At 33.3% G+C, this 12,302-nt stretch overlaps 1 protein-coding gene across 4 annotated transcripts in view; it reads left to right on the plus strand.

Moving 5' to 3' along the window:
• The window catches only part of LOC124631054, a 371,162-nt gene that overhangs the window by 105,389 nt on the left and 253,471 nt on the right, over positions 1 to 12,302 (plus strand). Inside the window, exon 1 of one of the 4 annotated variants that reach the window (XM_047165178.1) lies at positions 11,558 to 11,695. The exons of the other annotated variants lie outside the window; for them this stretch is intronic. Coding sequence (XP_047021134.1) covers positions 11,633 to 11,695 — 63 coding nt within the window. The 5' untranslated portion in view covers positions 11,558 to 11,632. Of the gene's footprint in view, positions 1 to 11,557; positions 11,696 to 12,302 lie in introns of those variants that run through there. 4 annotated transcript variants of the gene reach the window in all.

Here is a 12,302-nt window from a genome sequence, read left to right on the forward strand (position 1 = left end):
AGGTAAGGAAACATGTATGAAACATTATTATCTTTTTCTGTGAGAATGTCGTTCTTTGAATTCTTTCTTGCTATTGTTGATGTAGAAGTTATACATTTTCTGTTAGGAATTTATAGTCTATGACATTTAAAAAATGTAGGGTTGTTAGTCTATGAAAAAGAATGACTGTGGTGTGAATTGTCATGATGTAAAAACTAGTGAGAACAATGTTATAATTCCTAACAAAATGTGATTGTATTTCTTTAACTATTAATAAAGGCTTTCAAGAATACCAGAAGTTTGAATACCTACAATAGGTTATGGGCCCAGAACGCCCGAGAAGAAAAAATTAAAAACCGGGATTGGGTAATGAAAAACCCAACATAAAAAACAAGTGAAAAAAAAAAAAACTAAAAAACAGTAATAACAAGGAAGAAAATAAAAAACGGTGAAAAACTAAAAAATGGAAAAACCTGAGATAATACAGATAGAAAAATTAAAAGATGCGGAAACATTTTTATTGTGGAAATTTGAATTCAATATACACTTAAAAGCGGCAAATCTTGCAAAAACAATTGCACAAACAAAAGAAGATGACAAGAAAAGTGACTTCAGTATCAAAGATGCTCAGGTGCAAAGAATTATCATAAGCAGTATTGATAAGAAACTAAAAGGTCACATAATTAATTGTAACAGTGCACGTGAAATGTACGTAAAATTATGTGAAATATTCGAAGGTTCTGAGCAAAGAAACAAAGATGCATTATTACAAGAGTTTTTCACATATAAGAAACAAGAGAGTCAATCGCTTTCCCAATTAATAAGTGAAATAGAAAATTTACAATTTCGTATAAGTCAGCTAGGAACAAAAATAGATGATGAAATGGTCATATCCAAAATACTAAGCTGTTTACCAAATAATTTAAACTATTTTATAACTTCTTGGGAATGCATGGCAGACGATAAGAAAACCCTTCAAAATTTAACAAACAGACTTCTGGCTGAAGAAAATCGAATGTTGAAAGCAAAAGAAAGTGACAAGCAGCTAGCATTTCAAGCTACATCTTCATCTACATCAAAGAAAAAGTTTAATGCAATAAAATGTTTCAAATGTAACAAAAAAGGGACAACCATGAAGATAAAGACTGTAAGTTTAAAAATAAACAGTGCTCAATCTGTAAAAAAATTAATCACAGAGAAGAAAATTGTTTTTTCAAAAATAAGAATAAGAATGAGAATGAAGAAAAAAGTAACAAAAGAATAGAAAAGGCATTTTTTACAAACGGTGAAATTCAAGAACCAAAACTGAAAGAATTTGTTGTAGACTCTGGGTGTACTGCACACATGACCAAAAATGTAGACATACTAAAATTTTTTGAATGCAAACCATCATCTGTTTTGACTGCAAATGAAGAAACAATAGAGGTGAAAGGGACTGGTAAAGTCATTGGAAAAAAATGTACTCTTAATAATACCCTGCTTGTTCCTGACTTATCACAAAATTTATTATCGGTTAATGCAGTTACAAACAATCAAGGAGTGGTTATATTTACCAAAGATAATGTAAAAATATATAAGGAGTCAGAATTAATATTAACAGGAAAAAAAGAAAACGGTTTATATAAAATTAATTTGGATGATAATAATATGCAAGAAAAAACACTGTTAATGAAAGAAAATGGCACTGCCTTAGAATGGCATCAAAGACTTGGACATCCAGGAAAGAAAATACTAGATATATTACCAGATGTGGCAGATGGAATAAAAATAAATGGATTAAGGCAAATAGACGAATGTGAAATCTGTACACAAGCTAAACAAACAAGACTTCCATTTAACACAGTAAGAAACAGAGCCAGTAGACCACTTCAATTATTACATACTGATGTATGTGGACCGTTCGAAAACAAAACGTATGATGGCTATAGTTATGTTTTAACCGTCATGGATGATTATACTCATTTTACAAAAATATACTTGCTTAAATATAAAAATGAAGTTAAAGAAAATTTAAAACATTATATAGAAGAAACAGAAAGAGAGAGAACAGAAAAGGTATCTACCATAAGATGCGATAATGGAGGTGAATACACAAGCAATGATTTTAAAAAATGGTGTACTGAAAAGGGAATAAAACTAGATTATACAGTACCATACTCACCACAACTAAATGGTAAAGCAGAAAGACTAAATCGAACATTATTAGATAAAACCAGAGCATTACTATTTGATTCAGGGTTAGATAAAGAAATGTGGGGTGAAGCTGTATACTGTTCTACTTATATTATAAATAGATTACCAAGTGAATCTTTGAAGAATAAGACACCTTATGAGATGTGGCATGGTAAAAGGCCTAATATATCTAATATATGCAAGTTTGGTTCAATAGTATATGCTAAACAATTACATTCAAATATTAAGAAACTAGATCCAAGAAGCAAAAAGTTAATCATGATTGGATATACTAATAATGGATATAGATTGTGGAATAAAGAAGAAAGAAGAATTGAAATAGCAAGGGATATTGTTATAATTAATAATAATAAGAAAATTGGAGAAAAATATGAAGAAACAGGAAGTTCGGTGATAACAGAAATAATACCAGGTAATAATGAAGAAGAAATAAATCAAGAAGAAGAAAGTGATGACAGTTATTATGAAATAGAAGAGTTAGAACAACAAAGTAATGTAATAGAAGATAACATCCCAGATATTATTGATGAAGTAGAAAATGATGAAAATAAAGAAAGTAATACTGCAGAGATAGAAACTATAGAAACTATAAATACAAAACGACAACGGAAAAAACCAGCTTACCTGCAAGATTATGTATTACTTACGTATGATGAAGTCATGAAGTCTGCTGAAAAGAATAATTGGGAGAAGGCCATAAATTCGGAGAAGGAATCATTGGAAAGTAACAATACATGGGAAATAGTTGATGTAGGAAGAGCAAAAGGACACAAGATATTGTCAAGTAAATGGGTATTTTGTATAAAAGAAAATGGTACTTACAAAGCAAGACTTGTAGCAAGAGGCTTCGAACAGCAAAGCATTGACTATCAAGAAATATATAGTCCAGTAGTAAGTCAATCAGCAATAAAATCATTAATAGCAATTGCTGCTTCAAAGGAATATGAAATGATAACTTTTGATGTGAAAACAGCATTTTTGTATGGCGAGTTAAAGGAAGACATATTTATGTATATTCCTGAAGGATATGAAAGACAGCCTAATAAAATTTGTCATTTAAAGAAAGGACTATATGGGCTAAAACAGGCACCAATGACATGGAATAAAAGATTTACAGAAACTTTAAGGAAACTTGGACTGAGAGCTTCAAAGTCGGATCAGTGTGTGTTTTTTAATGAAGACAAAACTATAATATTGGCTATATATGTTGATGACGGTTTGGCCATATCAAAAGACAAGGAAAAGTTATTACAGATCTTGCATCAATTGGAAAAAGAATTTATCTTAAAAACATATGAACAACCTCAAAACTATATAGGTTTTGAAATAAAAAGATCAGAACAAGGCATCTTGTTGCATCAGCAGAATTATACAGAAAAATTACTTAGAAAATATAATATGTATGATTCCAAAGCTGCAGATACTCCATGCATTGTGGGAAAGGAAAATGAATCTAAGGTGGCTACGTCAAATTTCCCATACAGAGAACTAGTTGGTGGATTATTGTATTTGTCAACCAGGTCAAGACCAGATATCAGTCAAGCTGTGAATGAAGCAAGTAAAAAGGTAGAAAATCCATCAAGGCAAGACATATTAGCAGTAAAGAAGGTGTTGAAGTACTTGAATGGAACGAGAGATAAAGGGATTTTGTATAATGCTGGGAAAGATATTACAAGATTGCATGCATATTGTGACTCAGATTATGCAGGTTGTACAGAGACCAGACGAAGTACAACAGGGTTCATAATAATGTTGGCAGGTGGACCTATAGCTTGGTGCTCCAAAAGACAGCCGATAGTAAGTCTATCGTCAACTGAAGCGGAATATATAGCAGCAGCAGATTGCGTTAAAGAGTGTTTATACTTAAAGACTTTTATAAGTGAATTAATTGGTAGCAGTATTAAGATTAGTTTGAATATTGATAACCAGAGTGCTATCCAATTGATTAAAACGGGTTCATTCAGCAAGAGATCTAAACATATAGATGTGAGATTTTATTTTATACACGAAAATTATAAGAAAGGATATTTAGATGTTATATATTGTCCTACAAATTATCAGATAGCGGATATGTTGACGAAACCACTATATAAAGAAAAATTTAAATTTCATTGCGATAAAGTTGTTGTGTAAATTGAGAGTTATAATTAGAAGTGTTTAAGTTAATGTTTTGAAAACTTGTTTAAGTTAATGTTTTGAAAACTGATGTGTTTCTGAAGTAATTATAAGGTATTTTTAATTTATGTTCATATATTAAAAATAGGAGAAGGTGTTAGGAATTTATAGTCTATGACATTTAAAAAATGTAGGGTTGTTAGTCTATGAAAAAGAATGACTGTGGTGTGAATTGTCATGATGTAAAAACTAGTGAGAACAATGTTATAATTCCTAACAAAATGTGATTGTATTTCTTTAACTATTAATAAAGGCTTTCAAGAATACCAGAAGTTTGAATACCTACAATATTTTCTACGTGCACTACAATTCTTTGATAGATAGAATGTACATACTTGGGTCCTATTGTATTTGAAGTAGGACATCTCCATTGAGACTTAACTGCATCTTCATAAAGGAACGGTAAGTGTTCTGATAAAGTCGTCCATAGAAGCATATTGTTAAAATAAAAGTTGAGTTAGTGCCGAAAGATATTTTCAAGACGAGAAGAGCATTCAACCTCATTCGCCGCAGCGTTCCTAACTTAAAATTATTTTTTAAACGTCTAAAGAGTTCCTTACCTCAAATGCTAGCAAAACCATTAAAAAATCTATTCCGAAAAAGTATAACTGACATTACAATCTGTCATTCGCAAGACTTTTGAAAAACCTATATAAACAAAGTACTCTGTGAAAAATAACCTACACATGTCCAATTTCTGGGTAGGACCATAAAAATAGATTAAACTTGAAAGCAAAATTTCTAATGATAAGTATATAAGCAGTTGTGAGGAACAAAATATTAATTGACGATAAGATGAATCCTGCAAGTTACTTCGTGGCTCAGTTAGAGGAGAACCATCGGTTAATTTACCTGCTACTGTTGGTTATGTTCATAATCTTCATCTTCGTGGATGTGAGAGGCAAGCCTCCAGCCAAGGTGATGATAGTCGAGGAAATAGTGAACGACACTAAAGCCAGTGAGTCTACTACTTCGTCAAAGAAAAAAGCATGTGTTACTGAAGTTAAAGAATCTGTTTTGTTGAAGAAAGCGGAATAAATCATTGTATTCGGTTTAGCATTTTGTTTTATTGTTTTGGTGATGGTAGATCGGTGCTTAGTTAAGTCTTTATTTATATTTGGTGTTCCTGTTTCCTTTGAAAAGTTTTCCAAAAAGGCTCGTTATAGTGATGCCAGTTTCTGTTTGTCAATATTTTTCTAATACTTAGCTAGCTACTTACCTACCTGATTTTTAGAGAACATCTGTATCAAACTAAGCAACCACTGGATTGCACTCGTAGGTACATTCCCTAAAATTATTATTGGATTTAGAATACTTATAAGTACATCTTACTCAATGTTAAGATTAATTTTGTTTAAAACAGTAGATATTCCAAGCATTTTAACATCAGCCATATCAAATATCATACTGAATTTGCGCCACAATTCCTAACAATTTAGACAGACAGCCAGTTCTAAGATTACATTTCCCATTCCCATTTAGAGGCAGCACCATAATGTACCATAACGCCCCATAACACAGGTTATGACAAGACCATTAGTGTGCACTAGGCTTGTCTCGGTCATGTGGCATTAGCTTAAGTGGCACATATGTTTTGTGATCATGGTTTTAAGCTGGGAGCTGGGAGGTACTGAATGGAATGAAGTTGCGAATTGGGAAATTGGGTCTGGCGTGATGCTTTGTAAGTGATTATTTTCGAAATTTCGAAATTAGGTTTAGGTTTAAAGAATTTATTTTCATAAGAACAATTACAGTTCACTTGAAATGAGATACAAATAGTTCATTTCAAGATAGGTATCTTAAATTCCAGAAGTCATCCTTATGGTTTTAAGTAGTGAATTAGATGTAACATACACTCATAAAATGTCTATCTCCTGATACTTATTTTATTTGAACACAAGTAGTTATGTATTTATGAGAAAGTTAATTTCATATACAATAATAGATAAACATGAATTTGACGCGTGAGTTTACAAAAGTAAGTAGGTATTTAATTTCTCAAAAACCGAACATACTTTCTTTATTAGTACAGTTGCCATTTTTAAGTCAACCACCAACACAAAACTAAAAAGATTAGTAGTAACACTTAATTAAAATACCCTCACAACACAAGTTTAAGTATTTAACAATTAATTTAGTCCACAAATCGGAACAACTTCAAGTGGTACCAAACTTGCTTGGCATGCAACCGCTATAGTCCAAAACTTGTCTGTTGCCTTGGCCTGATGCCACGGTTTGCTATAAAGATCCCTATCTACTGGATATCTAGTGGATAGATTTGTTTGTACCGCATTCTCACGGATTTGTAGCTGCGACAGCAGTTTTTGGTCTTAAAAGTCCAAAGGATTGATAAAAAACTTTGAAAAGCGGTAACTGAAGAGTTTTCCTTTAAATTACAGCTGTTCGTGATAATCATGTCCTTAAATTAATCTTAACTAACAAGTACTACCCAGCTAGGTCTCAAACGCTTCGCAAACGCAAATGGTAGTCTTCTCAATTTCTCATTATCTCAATCATATAATTTGGGCTGGGCATAACAAGTCTTCCTCTATCATAGTCATCTTTCTGACGTTACCTCACAATAGTAACTTTATTCCTAGCCATATCATCATTCATAGCCTAATCAAGAACTACGCATTCTAAAACATACTCCTCAAAGTTATCTAAAATCATATTACCCTCTGAGTTACACAACACCATGGTTTTACAACCAACGCCATAAGGGTAGTCAAACGAGCATTTTGAATGAAATCCAATCTTGCAGACTGTTGGCAGCTCCTCATGCAATAAAAACTCTTTATTGATTGTAATGTTCGGGCACGGAAGTCTGGTGCAATGGCATCCAGTCTGGTATCTGCGTTAAAAACTTATTATATAACTGGTATTATTTTGGTTTATGTGTTTGACTGTAGATCTGTAGTTTTGCTCCGAATGTAAAGTACATAAAGGGCTTTCGCCTCCTGAGAATCCGGTTGTCTGTAGTCCTGTGGGGATGACAGAATAGGTACATACTTGACATTCTAGTTCAACTATGCCTTAATCGTATTATTAACAAATATGTTATTACTTATTTCATACTTTAGGTCTTTACCTTTAGATGAACTAAACAGTAGTTGATGTTATATTTTATACCAAAGCGTGATTCCTTGATAGAAACACCACCTATTGTTTCTAAACCAAAAGCAAAAACGGGTCAGTTTTAATCAAAACAGTCGACGACCATCAACAAAACCTGTCACTCACTTTATCCCGCGCCCTAAAACAAACGAAATAAAAGTTAACTGCCCGTAATCAATAGATAATGCATAAAATACGACCCCGTAACAACTCCATGCATATACGTTTTTATTAGCTACACGACCATTATAACTTGACCTCATACAAAACATAACTCTTTGACAAATTCCTTAACAAAACAAAAATGTTTAAGACTTGAGAGGTCAGGTTAAAATTGTCGATTGGGAGAGAGTGTTAGGTGACCAAGAGTACAGTAAAAAAATTTAAGGATAGCGAGATTTTTTGGCATCATAATAAAAATACTTGAATTCATTTTATGATATCTTTTTATATTATACTTTGTGGAGTGGAAAAGATAAGCTTTTTGGGTAATGCAGATGTGATGTAAATGTTTATTTGTGGAGTTGTAAAAGAGCAGTATTATGATAAGAGAAAGTGAATCTTTTTTCATGAGAGTGTAAAACGAGACCTCTTATTTAATTGGTCTGAAATCCATTTCTATTTCATTTGAATATTATGTGTCGTTTCATGGGTTTTCATCTGCATAAACTTCTGATATTATGCAACTAGTGTAACATTTCAAAGGCCTATTTGAAATATAGATATAACTTTGACTTTGAAAGAAAATAAGTGTTAAATAAATAAACGTAGGTTTCGTTTCAGAGAATACAATATATTTTCTTCGTCACTTACGTATCCAAAAGTGGTCATTTCTGTTTTTCAATTCAGGACTTTCCCACTAAAACCCAAAAACATGCTCACTGACCAAACTGTCACCCTGTATAGAGAGGCTTTGATAGATTTTGTCAGAGTTTTTTGCATGCAAATGCAATCAATCACGAAGATAACTGTCATTTAACAGATTGCCCAGTTGATGCGCGCTCTGCCCCGCGGTTTTGATTAAAATATCGATCTAAATGAATAAATTGGTTTAGAGATTATGTTTTTTTCATGCCTTTTGTGTAATGAATGAGTTAAAATATGTACTCTCTTGTTAGACCGTAATACCGGTACAGGTTCTAATTCAATAGTTTAAAAAAATGATTTTTGCTGAGGTTAACTTTCGTCTAACAAAGAAAAAGGCTGTTCTGCTTTAATATGTTTCTGCTTTTGTCGTTTCAAAAATTACAGTTAAGCTGAAAAAAATGTAAGTCGCCAATTTGAAACGAGTTATGATTTTATACCATACGATTTCTCATCAAACCGTTCTATCTAGTAGCCTTTTCCCTCTAACAAAATCAATATAAAAACCCAGCAAACTCTTCCGTTAAAAATTTACTTCGCAAACAATCTAGATGCCATAGGTGCTAGACTCAACTATGATATACGCGAAACACCTGGCTTGCAGCGCCATCTGCCGGCATTCGACGCAGTAATTAAATCCTCCATACGCTACCCCACGTTGGATGGTGGCCAATGGTGTTTTTCTATGAGATTTATGCTGAAATAATGATAGGCCTCGAATATGGGTGGTAGCTTTATTTTTTAGTTCCGCGAGAATTTATAGGGAGCGAGGATTTTTTCGGGGAAAGAATGTCGGGATTTTTTTTTTTGAAAATTGTTGCCGGACAAAATTCTCTGTAACTTTATTTCTGGTATTTTTTTAAGATTTATTATGAACACACATATATATTTTGTGCTTCTGAATTGATGTGAAACACAGAGATTTCTCACAAACACTCAGGTAAGCATAAAAATGCAAAAATGAAGTTTACTAGAGCGCCTTCAGCTTAGAGAACGGACTTCCATGCTACTTTTGTTTGTTTGCTTGAACGCACAATTCATAGGAATTACTGGCCGATTTCAATAATTCTGACTGTATTACATAGGCATGTAGCCTATAGCATATATCAAGGATGGCTATAGGCTACTTTTATCCATGTTTGTTCTCGAGACACGCATAAAACGGACTGCTAGAAGTTAGTATCAAATATAACATACGACTTATAACTTTTAAAACACGCATCGTCACGTCATCACACTATGCTTACCCCCAAGCGAATCCAATTTGACTAATGGAAAAACAAATTTCGCAAATGGATACGGCTATGGCCTTTGATGCTTACCCTAGGCTGTTTACCCTATGGCCTTACGCTTTGTGATAATTCGTTTGTAATCTGTTAGAATTACCTAGTACTTTTTTGGAAGACTTAATTAGCTGATTGTGGAGCTGAAAACAAATGAGTATGAAGGGCAAGAGTGGAAAGCAATGGCTTGCTTTTACGATGCTTTCAAGTGTTTTTCTTTTCTTTTTATTAATTTCCAAGCGCCACTTTTATGTAAAGTCCGAATTTATAGGTATACAGAAAAAATGCTGTTTTTATTTGAACTAGTTTAACCTGCTAGTTTTAGCTGCTCTTTTTCGGTAGCCATAGAAAAATACGTCACGATACATACCCAATCCCCATGTATATTCAGTATGTAGCACCCAATAGTGTGCTTACCTATAATAATTGTATGGGTTCTGTGACCACTCAATGAGAACCAAATTCGTAAAAAATTGCATATTTCCGTAATAAGTTCCAATCATCCTCAAATAAGAAACATTATCCTCACCAGTTAAAACAGCATTCATTAAACAGTAATCACATATCAACTCTCACGACAACCAGACATTGACGTCATGATATCTCGTAGAACACAATTTAATTAACTACAAACATAGCAGACAATAGATGGTACACAAACAAACATACATACATACAGTAGGTATATAATGTACAGTCGTTGTATCAATCATGAACAAGAATAAAATATTCGAACAATACCATCTTGGGACATCAATAGAACGTTATGTTAATATTGTTGTGCACAGAGTAGTGGAAGGACAGAGAGTGCATAAAAATTCGAATGTTAAAAAGATGTAATAATTTATCACTTGTTGTTTTCCGGGGTTGCTCTCTCGTTCCGTGCATACATTCATTCATTCCGTGCATAGAATCAATACATTCGGTACCCGGATAAAATGTCATTTGGGGATAGCGTAACTTTCCAACAGTCGAAGAGATTTTGAAATGGGCTAGGAGTTTCGGAGCCTTTTAAGGTTACTAACAAGTAAACGTTCTTTTCGTCTCTATTATATTACTATATGTAGAGTAAATTATAGGCTCGATAGAAATTATTGAAGCGCCAAGCTGAACACCGAGTAATGTATTTAGCAGGATACCTACCACAAAACTAGATCTTTCATGTTATGCCGTGTGATAGTTCTAAAGATATAATTATCTGCTGTTTATAAATAAACCGATCGTTTTCAAGGCCATTATCAATGGGAAACCAGTTATTTTTTGCTTACTCACGAAGTATAGTAGCTTTTGTTCTCGGAGCCACTTGATTTGAAATATCTTGTGTACTTACTTAGATAAATATAGGATCTCATCTATTTAAAGTCTACCTTATATCTACCCCCTTATGTGTGAGAGGAGGCCTGAGCCCAGCAGTGGGACGATAAAAAGGCTGTAACAGTTAGTTATATCTATCCCACAAAAATATTTGTGGGTACATAGTCTTTAATTGTTATAAGAATTTTCAATTACCCATCTATTAAGTTGTCCCAGAGATTAGTTTTCCATTACACACAAACAGACAACAACTTAACTATTTTACTAAGTATGATAGTGAAGGAAAAATTGAACAAAATCTCAATACATTTTTTGTTCACCAAAACTAATCTGTACACATTAATTGAGAGCTGTTCCATAAGGTGGTTCAGTTGATACGCAGCCGTCTCGTGCGCATCGTCAATTGATCATTGTACGTACAATATTGTTCAACTCGCGCGCAGCTGCGGTTTTAGTTCAAATTCGTTCTGAAAAAGTGTTTGTGTTTTGTTTTAGTGTTATTGGTCAGTGGGTCGTCTTAGAAGTAATAATAGTGTGGTGTACATTAGGAAGTAATGATTTTTTAACATAGTCATTAAATAAAAGTGTTTTTTTTTTTTATTAGTTTTCAGCAGAGTTGTGGATTTTATTTTGTGTGTTCCTGAAGGAAAAGTGTTCGAAAGTGATAGTGGTTGTGTGTTGTTGACTAGTGTATTATTGTGTATGTGATGTACTATAACAATTATAATTCATCTCAAAACAGTTACAGTAATAATGGACATTATATCAAGGTTTGTGTATCATTTTAACTATGTAAAAGTCTGAAAGATGTTTTATGCTATTTAGTGAAAATGGGGGAAGATAGCAGTAAGTGTGGTAGTAAGCAGTACTTAAAAGCGAACGATTGTAATACATCATTATCCGAGCCTTTTTCCCAGCTATGTTGAGGTCGGCTTCCAGTCTAACGAATGCAGCTGGGTACCAGCGCTTTACAAGCAGCTACTGCCTATCTGACCTCCTCAACCCAGTTACCCGGGCAACCCAATACCCCTTGGTTAGACTGGTGTACATACCGTGAATGATTATACATAGATAGATAGATAGATAGGTAGATACTACTTTATTAGGTACACCAATTTTACATTTTTGATCTTAATCTAGTTAGGTTAGGGTTAAGTGTCATAATGGGCGGTCTTATCGCTAAGAGCGATCTCTTCCAGACAACCTTAGGATGGATTGAGACGAGAAGGAAAATATTGTACGGTAGGTAGTTAGGCAAAGTGTACACTTGCTCCTGCAATTGTGGGTACCTTACCTAGTATTTGTCTTAATACTTTACTGTATGTTATTAAACAACCTATGTTCAATTTGATACAAAAACAAAACACAACCCACCAA

This window comes from Helicoverpa zea, chromosome 6 (assembly GCF_022581195.2).
Source record: "Helicoverpa zea isolate HzStark_Cry1AcR chromosome 6, ilHelZeax1.1, whole genome shotgun sequence".
Lineage (NCBI taxonomy): Eukaryota > Metazoa > Arthropoda > Insecta > Lepidoptera > Noctuidae > Helicoverpa > Helicoverpa zea.